An 11,650-nucleotide genomic window follows, 5' to 3' on the forward strand; every position below is an offset into this window, starting at 1 on the left:
GGGTTGCCGGCATCAACAGCATGTATTTCCTTTCAGTGATATTTCAGACTTCAAGTACTCCGGTGATAAAAAATAATTCCACATTGCAGTGCTTCCAAACAACTTTGTCCTTCTCAACCCCACCATCTGAAGGCATTTAAAATGAAAATGTCCATGGAAAAGACCGGTAATTTTCTCCATGTTTATGTCCACACCAGTTTATTTCCGCTTGTGAGTGACTGACAGGAGTCTTAAGCCCACTAATAAGTACTAATACTAATAAGCCCAATAACATGTGATGTTCAGTTGTTAAAAGCAAGCAAAGGGGGCCCTCTAGTGGTCGGAATAAGTTGCACTAACGTATGTTTTGTCCTTACGGAGTTCCCGTAGTCAGTTTGGACATAAGAAGGAACTAACAGACATGTTTCTTTCACTCTGTTTGTATGGCCCGAAAAATGTTTGCCTGTGAGTATTTTATGTTCAGATGTTGTAAGAATGAATAGTATTAAATATCTCTGATGTGAACCTTTGTTGCTGGATAAAAAGATGTAAATCGTAAGTTAATCTGTAAATGCTAATCGTTAGCGTGTCTATTGATTTTCCCATTCAAGTTAGCATCGAGCTAGCAATCTTTTTCCCATTCATTTAAATGTATAATGCCATGTAAATGTACTAAGGCAATGAACATAACTGAGACATATTTTGTACAGGGTGGGGAAGCAAAATTGACAATGAACATTTAGGTGTTTTTTTCTCAGCAGGCACTACGTCAATTGTTTTGAAACCAAACATATATTGATGTCATAATCATACCTAACACTATTATCCATACCTTTTCAGAAACTTTTGCCCATATGAGTAATCAGGAAAGCAAACGTCAAAGAGTGTGTGATTTGCTGAATGCACTCGTCACACCAAAGGAGATTTCAAAAATAGTTGGAGTGTCCATAAAGACTGTTTATAATGTAAAGAAGAGAATGACTATGAGCAAAACTATTAGGAGAAAGTCTGGAAGATACTATTAAAGAAGAATGGGAGAAGTTCTCACCCGAATATTTGAGGAACACTTGCGCAAGTTTCAGGAAGCATGTGAAGGCAGTCATTGAGAAAGAAGGAGGACACATAGAATAAACACATTTTCTATTATGTCAGTTTTCTTGTGGCAAATAAATTCTCATGACTTTCAATAAACTAATTGGTCATACACTGTCTTTCAATCCCTGCCTCAAAATATTGTAAATTTTGCTTCCCCACCCTGTATGTATGTTGCAGTTTTACAGTGAGTCTCAAGTAAAAGATTTGGACAGAAGTTTTTGGCATCTGGCTTTTCTTGGTAAACCTGTTGTCTATCTGCCGAGCTAATCGCTACACGCACACAAGCGGGGCAGAAGAATAGGAGTGTACTGTCCTCGCTAAGATGCCTGTACTTAGTCTGAGCTAGACAGCGAGCTAAACTCTGAATTGACGATGCATGATATGTCCTCTTTGAAGTTTGCAGCTTTAATGTACATACTTGACATCATGCAGATTGACAGAGTGAAACTATAAAATAAAAACAAAATAATTCAATTAGTTATGTCTATTAATGGTATGCATATTCACAGAGAATGCATAGATGTAATTATTACCCAGATAGCAAAGAGACACTGGGCCGGATCTGGAACAGAATCGCTGACCGAGTCGGCCCGAAACCGTTTGGCGGATCTGGCCCAGTGTCCAAACGCACAACGGGCCAAAACTGGTACGGCTCCGCGAAACGGATCTTGTACAGGAGCGGCCCGGCACTGGCCCAGCTCCGTCCCAAATAGCAAAAAGAGATATTGGGCCGGATCTGGAACAGAATCGCACCCCGACACGGCCCGAAACCGTTTGGCGGATCTGGCCCAGTGTCCAAACGCACATCGGGCCAAAACTGGTACGGCTCCGCGAAACAGATCTTGTACAGGAGCGGCCCAGCTCTGGCCCAGCTCCGTTGTGCCGGGGTCTCCCGCATTCCAGATGCGTTTCAGACCCATTTGCCAGATTGGTGCCAGACCCGTTAGCCCTGTAGAAGATCTGTTTTTGCGGAGCAGTACCTGTTTTGTCCCGATGTGCATTTGGACACCGGGCCAGATCCGCCAATCGGTTTCGGGCCAACTCGGTCAGCGATTCTGTTCCAGATCCGTCCCAGTGTAACCGAGCGTGTGGAAGATGAGCCCTGACGGCATGATGTGTAAAAAGGATGACAGTTTTAATTTTGGAGGCACTTTATTTCTTCACAGCACTGTCTTCAACACCAGCATGAACCACCTGCGTTTTTACACATATAACACACTTCCTGCCTTCACAATAAAAGCACTCCGTTTTACATCCTGTCAGTCAGCATGAATAAATCATTCTATAAATCGGCAGCACAGAAACATTGCTTACACCAGCATCTCTTTGCTCTCTGAATTATGTATGGCATTATTATTGCTTTTGTTGTTGTTATTATTACTATAACTATCATCATTAACTGGCCTAATGCTGTTGTCGTTGTTTAGGCTATATGTAAAATACCAAGATCAGACCAGTCTAGACAAGTCATGAATTTGCAGGGGCTAATACCTGACTGTGGAAAAATTAAGACCAAAAATATCTACACGCAAATGAATGTTTGAAGCTGAATCAAGGATGTAGTCTATGTATCTGTTTAACATGGCTTACTTTTTAGTCTGAGTCATGTTTGTCTGTACAACTAGATCTCCAATCAAGAACCAATGCATATAGATGAAACAGTTTTATTTAACGCTAGGCCATATTAACAAACATGTATGAAAAAATTTAAACAACTGATAGAACACAGTAAATTGCGACAAAAACTGAACTGACTGTCAAACTGACTGGAAAAGCCCGAAAACAAAAACTTAATGCCTGGCTCAGTGTTGACGCCTCTCTCCCGCTCCTGATGTCCGCTCCATCCAAACCATCTTACAGCTGCTGACTCCACTGGTGGCGGATCTGGTGGAGCCGCATTTTCTCACAGTACCTATAATGTAAAATAGACACAAACAGAGTGAATATTTTTTCAAATAATTTTTCAGGTAAGCCCATAGCTGCCTGTGAATATGTGACAGTGGGAAGAACACATAAACGACAGAACAGATTGAATTAATATGTAATATGGGGCGTTGACACGCAATTGTGCGTGTGCTGGGAGGAGAAAATGTAAATACAGTATATTCAATCCAAACCCCCCACCCCCCCCCTACACACACACACACACACACACACACACACACACACACCTTTAAAATGAAAAATGAGTGAATGAATGAGTCATGCAATACCTTCTATGACTAGACTCCTCCAACGTTACATTTCCATGCTTCTGGATCATTCAGCACACTGTTACCATTAGTGCTGCTGTATCCCACAGCAGTTTCTATAGCATATTGTCTCCAGTAACGTACACAAAACCCTCATTTAAATAGGGCGGTCTGCAAGACTTGGCACCTGTTGTTATTTGCGCAATCTTTGTAAATCACCCACAAACCGCGGTCCAGCCCCACACACAAAATTGTGGAAGCAAATTACTAAACGCAAATTATGATCTTCGTAGATCCGGCCCTTAATGTCCAAAAACTGCGATCAATCATCAACAAATTTATTTAATAAATTGTCTGTCTGTTTGTCTCTGTGTGTGTGTGTGTGTGTGTCTCTAAAATATGAAAAATGAAAAATCCATCTAATAAATGGTAATGATAAGAAACCTTTTAAAATAGAATAGAATAAGAACAAGTCCATCTCTAATCTGTTGATCCGCTGCTGTTTTCTGACATGAAACTACTTTAAGCTTTTTCTCTAATGTGCGCCTGATAAAGCTTAACAGGACAACATCCATAATATTAGGGTTTTCGTTTTGATTTTAGGAGAGGTGAGAGTTGACATGATTAGATATGTTCACACAAAATTTGGTGACGATTGATCATAGTTTTCAGACATTAATCCACGTTAAGCTTTTTTTTTTTTTTACTTTCACAGTTTTAGACTGTTCGTCTGCAGCCCTGTTATATGACCATCATATAGCTTAGCATAGCATGTTAGTTAATATAACGGATGCTAATAGTAACTTCAGTCACACATTACCGTGTAATGTGTGACTGACGTTCACCTCTTAACTAGCATTTGGCATCCATCTGCGCCTCAAAACTCACTACACAACATTACTATAATTTTTGTTTTCAATCATTATTCAATTTATTTACATTATTTAATCATTCTTTTTCATCAGACACAATCACGGCAGCTTTCCCCTTTCCAGACTGTAACAACTGACAATTCTATTAAAACAGACAAACAACTGACTGAGGTGAACAGAGTTATGTTTGGAAAAACTGTTACACCAATCACCATACTAGTTTGACATACTTTGAACCAAATACTGCAAATCAGAACAAAAAATCAGAGTACTCACCTATAATGTGGAGTGTGTCCATACATCAGCATCCGGATGACAGTGGAGCTGGACAAACTGGACCAGTCAACTTCACTGAATGGGGTAGACTTAATGAAACAACTAATAGATTTTTTTTTTTTTTCGCATTCCTTTATTCAAAAATAGGATTACTTATAATTAATTATTCAATTATGACACTTTTTATATTTAAATGTATTTATTTACTATTATTAATTCCAAAAGGTTCAGACATATCAGAGGACATACAACCCCCTGATTTTTTTTACTTGTTCCATTCCATTAAATTCCGGCGCTTCTGGCGTAAACCTGTAACACTGATGTGGGCCAGGTCCGTGTACCTGTCCTGAGACGGAACCAAATCCTGCTCGCACACAGTTTCGGCGCTTTCGGCTGAGTTCCGTGAAACGGCATTTCAGCGGACTGGCAGGAATGTCACATTTCCATTGAGTTACTTCCAAGGGATAAAGTGATTTGGGGACGTGGCCGCGATTGTCATTATTGATCATCAGTGATCACAGATCCCAGATCATTGATGGGGGTAACCCGTGGGACCCGTGGGTGGGGCTGGGGTGGGTTAAGAAAATGTCACTTTATTTGGGGTCGGGTTGGAGCGGCTCAAACAGATACATCAGATCCAGCTAATGATGATGATGATGGCGGGGGTGACGCCCCCCCCCCCCACACACACACACACACACACCCCACCGTCCGTTCGCTGACCACCCCCACCCCAGTCCGACAAAGGAAAATATAATACTTTTCTATAGCCTTTGTGCTTTTCATCTTAATAGAATATTTTATTTGAATAGTCAGCAGAGCCTTTAAAAATTATGTGTAAAAGTCAAATGAGGCGCAGTGGCCACAGATTTGCATCTGAACACTTTACATATTGAACTAACATGGGCTTTAAAGTTTTACTGTGATTCCCCAGATGGCAAAGAGATACTGGGACAGATCTGGAACAGAATTGCACCCCAATTCGGCCCGAAACCGTTTGGTGGATCTGGCCTGGTGTCCAAATGCACATCGGGCCAAAACAGGTACTGCTCCGCCAAACGGATCTTCTAATGGTCCGGCTCTGGCTCAGTTCCGTTCAATCACATCTAGAATATACACAAGAATCATGCTGGCCCACATTTGTATTACGACTCTGGTCCAGATTCGTATTACGATTCTGGTCCAGATCAGTATTACTATTTTGAAAATCAGTCTTGGTTGTGTGATGGGAGACTGTTCTAGGCCGAATCCATAAGCCAGCACAACTCCAGAACTGCTAGAGAGAGCTGGAAGACGGATCCGATGCAGATTTGGTCCAAAGTCCGAAAACGGATGTGAGCTAGAAACGGATGTAAAGGCTTTCATGCGGATCCGGCCCAAAGGTAATTGCTATCTGGGTATAAACTTAAATTGACTGCTAATACAACAATCACATCGTAAATAAATAAAGGTTAGTTCAAAGGCTGGCATATTATACCTAAACACAATCAATGAATTTACATAAACTTAGCATGAGCCTGCATAAAAAATTAGCAACCCATCTGCGACTGCTAGCATAAACCAATTAGCTTTAACATGTTAATAATACATTGTAATAAACACATCCAAAATAACGTCATAAACATGTTTCTAACGGCTCGTTTGCATGTGAAATTATTTAGCAAGCGACAGAATGACTGATACATACAGGCGTTGCTTCTGCAGGAGTTAAACAATGTTTGATTCAGCATTACTCGGAAAGTTCGCTCACTTTTCTCCTCTCAGCTACACCGGCACTTGGTGCGTGTGGAGCGCCAAAATAAAAGCATGAGTTTCAAAATAAGAGTCTGTATGTATAAATGAACTAAGACTTGTTTGAAAGGCAGAACGCCATTAACAGTAGGTAAAAAAAAAATTGTCAGCGTTATTTAATGAATGCGTTAACACAGTAATAACACGTTAACTTGCCCAGCCCTAATATATACATTTAAAAATCTCCCTTTTTACTTTGAGGAAGCCTTCATTGGACATGTACTTTAAATTCACAGCTGAGCCCATGTCCTTCTAACGCTGAGGTTGGATGGGTTCATGAGCTATACCGCAGCCAGCCACCAGAAGGTCTTATGTTCTGGAAGCTGACAGGATGTTCATCTTTATAAACAGATTCAAAGCAGGTAATATCAGCTTATGTGTGTTAACTAGGGCTGTGCAACCTCATTCAAATTACATGTAACTAGAGTTAAGAACTCTTGGCACACTCCAACTTTTACGGGTGGCCGTGGCTCAGGAGGTAGAGTGGGTCATCCAATAACTGAAGGGTTGGCGGTTTGAATCCTGCTCTGCCCCAGTCATGTGCTGTTCACCCTCCTTACCTCCAGTGCTGCTACTCACACTGGTGAATGAATGCATATGAATGGTGGTGGTTGGAGGGGCCACAGCTGCACTTCCGTCAGTCTGCCCAGGGCAGCTGTGGATACAGGTGTAGTTTAACACCACCAGAGTGGGACGGTGAGAGTGAATAAATAATGGATCCACTGTACCCGCTTTGAGTATGCGTTCATAGAAAAGCGCTACATAAATCTAATCCATTATTACCATTATAATGCAAATCTGAAGAAATTATACTGAAGTGTTTCTGAGGCACATAAGAATGGACATCGATGAGGTCACATTGGCATTGACCTTTAGTCACCAAAAACTTTCAAATTCAATCTTGAGCCCAAGAGAGGGTTGGGGCCAAATCTTTTGTTATGTCGTGCTTTAAGACATGATGCAGACCGACGTTTGTAAAAAATATACAGTTATTACATTGATTTGATTTTTATTTTTGTGATATATTCTGAACATGCAATGAAATGCAACATATATTTGAACAAGTAAAACATAAATAATAATACAAAAATCAACAATCAAGACAGTCTTAGAAGAACAGCGCAATAGTTTCATTTACATGCCCGAAAAGGGGTGGGAAGAAATGCAATTTATTTAATCCCACCCCTTCTCCATGCAGACTGTACTTTAATTTTTCATTTTTATTTCATTTAATTTTTCAATTAGATATAATTTCAGTTTACATTACGTAATCTGAGTGTAATACTACATTTACATGTACTTTGTACATTTCAGTCTTATAACCTACACTGTTGGGGAGCGATTAGAATAAGATCCAGACCATTACCATCTATGCCCTGCCAGTCATCAGATACCCCGTTGGCATAATATCCTGGCCACTGGAAGCGATACAAGCCACTGATATCAAGACAAGGAAGCTCCTCACCATGTATGGAGGGTTTCACCCTAAGTCCAGCATCCTAAGGCTGTACATGAAGGGGGGCAAGGACTAGTAAGCATCAAAACTACTATCCAGGAGGAAAAAACAAGCCTCCAGGAATATATGAAGAAAATGACCCTCAGCGACCATCTACTAGGTCAGTAGCTCCCAACCTTTTTTGGCTCGTGACCCCATTTTAACATCACAAATTTCTGGCTACCCCAGACATTCAAAATGGAGACTTTTTTTTTTTTTTTTTTTGCTAAAATTAATACCACTTTTTTTTTTTTTTTTTTTTTTTTTTTTATCATGTAATAGTTTGTTATACTATGTTGCAAAAAAACATTAATTTTAGACGACATTTAGTCGATATTATTATGAATGGAGGCAGAAAAGCCAGGTGTAGATTACTGCACAAAGTGAGAATTTTATTTTCCTTGGTCAGGATATATACAGTCAGTCCAGCTTGGATTTACAAGGCTGACAATTAATACTGAACAAACAAGAACTCAAACTATGAATTATGAAAGAGCTGCAGCATCTGAAACTGACCACAATGAACATTTGAAAGATAAACAGTACCACAGTGCTTCAGTTTCAGCTTCACAGTTTGTCATGCCTTTTATGGATTGTGATTGTCTCTGTCAAACTCACCATATATTTTTTATTAGTAAGTTTTTATTTTTATTTTTACCAATTTTCTAGAAATTTCAGGCAACCCCATTTGAATTCCAGGTGACCCTATGTGGGGTCTCGACCCCAAGGTTGAAAATTACTGTACTTGGTGAATGTCTCAGGCAACAGAAGCCCAATAAGGGGGAGGAGCCTGAGGGGCTATCATGGAAGGACAAGACCCTGCATGACATGGACCACCAGCAAATTGAGAAGGTGGATGATATTAAGAAAACATACCAGTGGCTGGAAAAGCCAGAACTGAAGGACAGCACAGAGGATGAATGCACAAGAATAAGCCCTGGACACCAGAGCAATAGAGGCCGGGGTCTACCAACACCAGACAAGACAAGACAAGACCCCAGGTGTGAGTTTATCAGTGTGACTTCATTATTCTGTCTAAAACTCATCTATATTTCACAGTTTAAACATGTATTAGATAAGTAATAAAATGTTATATTACTTTGATGCTATACTACTGTACTTTCCTAACACTGGTTTAAACTGAGAAACTTAAGTCATTAACACAGTTTGTAAACATCAAGACAGACGTGTCAATCTACTCACTTGGTTCTTCAATTAAATGGATCCTACTATGACTTTTGGCCCTTGGCTACAGATCAACAGACCAACTTAGACTGGAACGTGTCAGAGAAAGATCAAGTGATTAGCATTGTAATGAGATTGACCTTTTACTGGCTCGACTTCTCTTCAAGCGACTGCAGTTTAGTTTGGTTGAACCCTGCGAGCAGTGACTTACTGACCATCCAATAGAAGCCAAACTTTCAGTGAAATAGTCCATCGCAGAACAGAATCCAGGAACTTTCTAGTGTTGAAACCATCCAGAGGCCATGGGACAAGAGGAGAGTCACAGTGAAGAGATGGACTTGGCTCAGATTCAGGAGCTATGCATCATGTTTATGAAGGAGTGTCCGAGCGGTGCCTTACACCTACATGAATTCAAGAGGATCTTTGGAGTACCGAGCAGCTCTGCAGAGGAGAATCTCTACATTGAAACAATATTCCACTCCTTTGACACAAACAAGGTACATCAGGTAGCAGTGAACAATCTTTTGATTACTGTTTTGTAATGACAGTGAAAAGTCACACTGATGTTTTACAGGATAATACATTGGATTTCCTCGAGTATGTCGCTGCACTTCACTTGATCTTAAGAGGAAATCTTGAAGATAGGCTGAAATGGTCCTTTAAAATGTACGACAAGGATGGAAATGGCAAGTTGGATAGGCATGAGGTGAAACGTATCATCAGGGTAAGACATAAATGGATTCTATTGGATGGATTTCACATCAGATATGTTGAAAATAGTATTTAGACAATTACCCATCATTATTTTTCAAAAGTTTGAGTTACATAGCATGAAGAATATTGCTAGAATTATCACGTTTCGTAACAATAATCCTCTCAAGGTAGATTATCATACTGTCCCAGTAACATAAGGCCTTGAGTCCCTGGTCCTAAACTGGATTTGCAGGGTATTAGAGGACCAGCTGGTCTCTGGTGGAGCTACTTTTGAAGTGAACATCTCTTGGTCTAATTTACAGCAGTATAATTTTAGAAAGGTTCTCTCAGGCCAAGATCCATTTAGTACGGTAAATATAGCAATTAGACTACATTTATTCATATAGTTTTTTGTTTTTTGTTTTAAATAAAAATCTCTTTCTTCTCAAATTAAAACTATTGTGTAGCAGTTCTAGTCCACATATGTACATATACATGTACAAAAAATGTATATTGAAATATCATTTTAAAATGTGTTTTTATATTTGTAATTTTTTTGTTTACATTTTGTTCTCATATTAAAGACAATTTTTCTTTATAAAGAAGTTTTTCATTCACTAAAAACATTTCTGAATGTCCACAACACATTATTTAATATTTGTTGCACAATGCATTTTGGAATTATTTGAAAACTTTCAATTTCAAAGATTTTAAATTATTTTCAAAGGAAATGTTTTTGCCTTTTGTTGTTGTTGTATATGTTGTATTTTTTTTTCTTTTTTCCCCTTTCATATATAAAGAGAACAAGAAAACAAAGTGGAAAAATTGCCCAAGTCCACAGTAGATGAAGGTCTTTTTGTGATGTAGTTTGGAATCCCCTTAAGATACATTAGGTTGTTAGTTTTCCTTTTTGATTGTTTTCGTTTTATTCATTATCTCACAGAAAATAGGTTGAAGTGTGTTTTTCACAGAATAATGAAAAATATTTGCATTAACTTAACCAGAAGTCCACAACATATTGTATGACATTTGTTGTTGTCGGTAGTTGTTTGTTATGGTATCTTATGTAATTCACTTTTTCACTCACATTTGTTGTATCTTTTGCAGATTGTGCACAAAATCAAACACCTGAGAAGTGACATGGAAATGACACCGTCTGAAATCTGTGACAGAATCTTTGAGCTGGTTGATCAGAATAATGATGGTAAATAATACAGTAAAAAATTATGTCTTGTATGTTTGTCTGAAAATTACTTTTACTTCAAGTTGTGGACTTGAAAGTGTGTCCTATCAGCTGACTATGTTTGGTGCCCACAGGTCAGATCACCTTATCTGAGTTCATGGAGGGAGCTCAGAAGGACGAATGGGTCATGAATCTGCTCAAGTTGGACATCAATGCGACAGGATGGGTCATACAGAACTGCGGGAAATTTCCTTGATGGCTAATTGTGAGAGATTTTCACCTCAGTGTTTTCCTTTGAAGCAGACAGAGCTGTCTTGCTGTCTTGTTTTTGCCTGCGTCTCCAGGTGAATCTGCTTGGACTTGGAGTTTGAGAGCAGGCCATGTTTTCTCAGCGTCAGCTGTCTGAACGTGGAGCTGGGTTTGATAGCTGGATTTGGCAGCTATGTGATAGGCTGCCGTCTTTGGTATTCAGATAATGAATAAAAACATCTCCAGAGAAAGTGTCTTGCAACAGTACAGTCACATGTAATGTATTCATTCACTGAGATTGCATTATTACTTTATTTTTAAGAATAAGGGCCTACATGGAAGTTGTAAGAGATTAAAGGTGCGGGAAACTTTCGTGACCAATTTTTCATCTGTAAAACCTCAGTCATATCCTCAGTATCACGAATCTGTAAGTCTTTCTGTGATTACTCACCTGAATCTCTTGCTTTACGGTAAACAATTTCTTAGTGCCATCCACCATAAACAAACCAAACAAACAGAGCCAGGAGGTAACTCGACCATTTTCGGAATTTTGTTGCGACTTGCATTGTGGGAAAGGGAGGTTCACGCAGCCGCCTGACAGCAGCAGCTGCTACAGACACGACGTGGAAACAGCAGGAGC

General features: G+C 39.5%; 1 protein-coding gene across 1 annotated transcript; it reads left to right on the forward strand.

Annotated features, from left to right (window-relative positions):
• The first annotated feature begins 9,043 nt into the window (after nucleotides 1–9,043).
• Nucleotides 9,044–11,242, forward strand: LOC115416310 (guanylyl cyclase-activating protein 2-like). The gene is made up of 4 exons (XM_030130061.1): nucleotides 9,044–9,382; nucleotides 9,460–9,609; nucleotides 10,686–10,782; nucleotides 10,896–11,242. Exons 1-4 carry the CDS (start codon nucleotides 9,188–9,190, stop codon nucleotides 11,015–11,017), a joined length of 564 nt encoding a protein of 187 aa, XP_029985921.1. The 5' UTR covers nucleotides 9,044–9,187; the 3' UTR covers nucleotides 11,018–11,242.
• The last annotated feature ends 408 nt before the right edge of the window (nucleotides 11,243–11,650 follow it).

This window comes from Sphaeramia orbicularis, chromosome 3 (assembly GCF_902148855.1).
Source record: "Sphaeramia orbicularis chromosome 3, fSphaOr1.1, whole genome shotgun sequence".
NCBI lineage: Eukaryota > Metazoa > Chordata > Actinopteri > Kurtiformes > Apogonidae > Sphaeramia > Sphaeramia orbicularis.

Coding starts and splice junctions, on each gene's coding strand:
- LOC115416310 (XM_030130061.1), top strand. CDS start 9,188: ATGGGACAAGAGGAGAGTCACAGTGAAGAGATGGACTTGGCTCAGATT. Junction 9,610..10,685: donor AGGTGAAACGTATCATCAGG/GTAAGACATAAA, acceptor TATCTTTTGCAG/ATTGTGCACAAAATCAAACA. Junction 10,783..10,895: donor GGTTGATCAGAATAATGATG/GTAAATAATACA, acceptor TGGTGCCCACAG/GTCAGATCACCTTATCTGAG.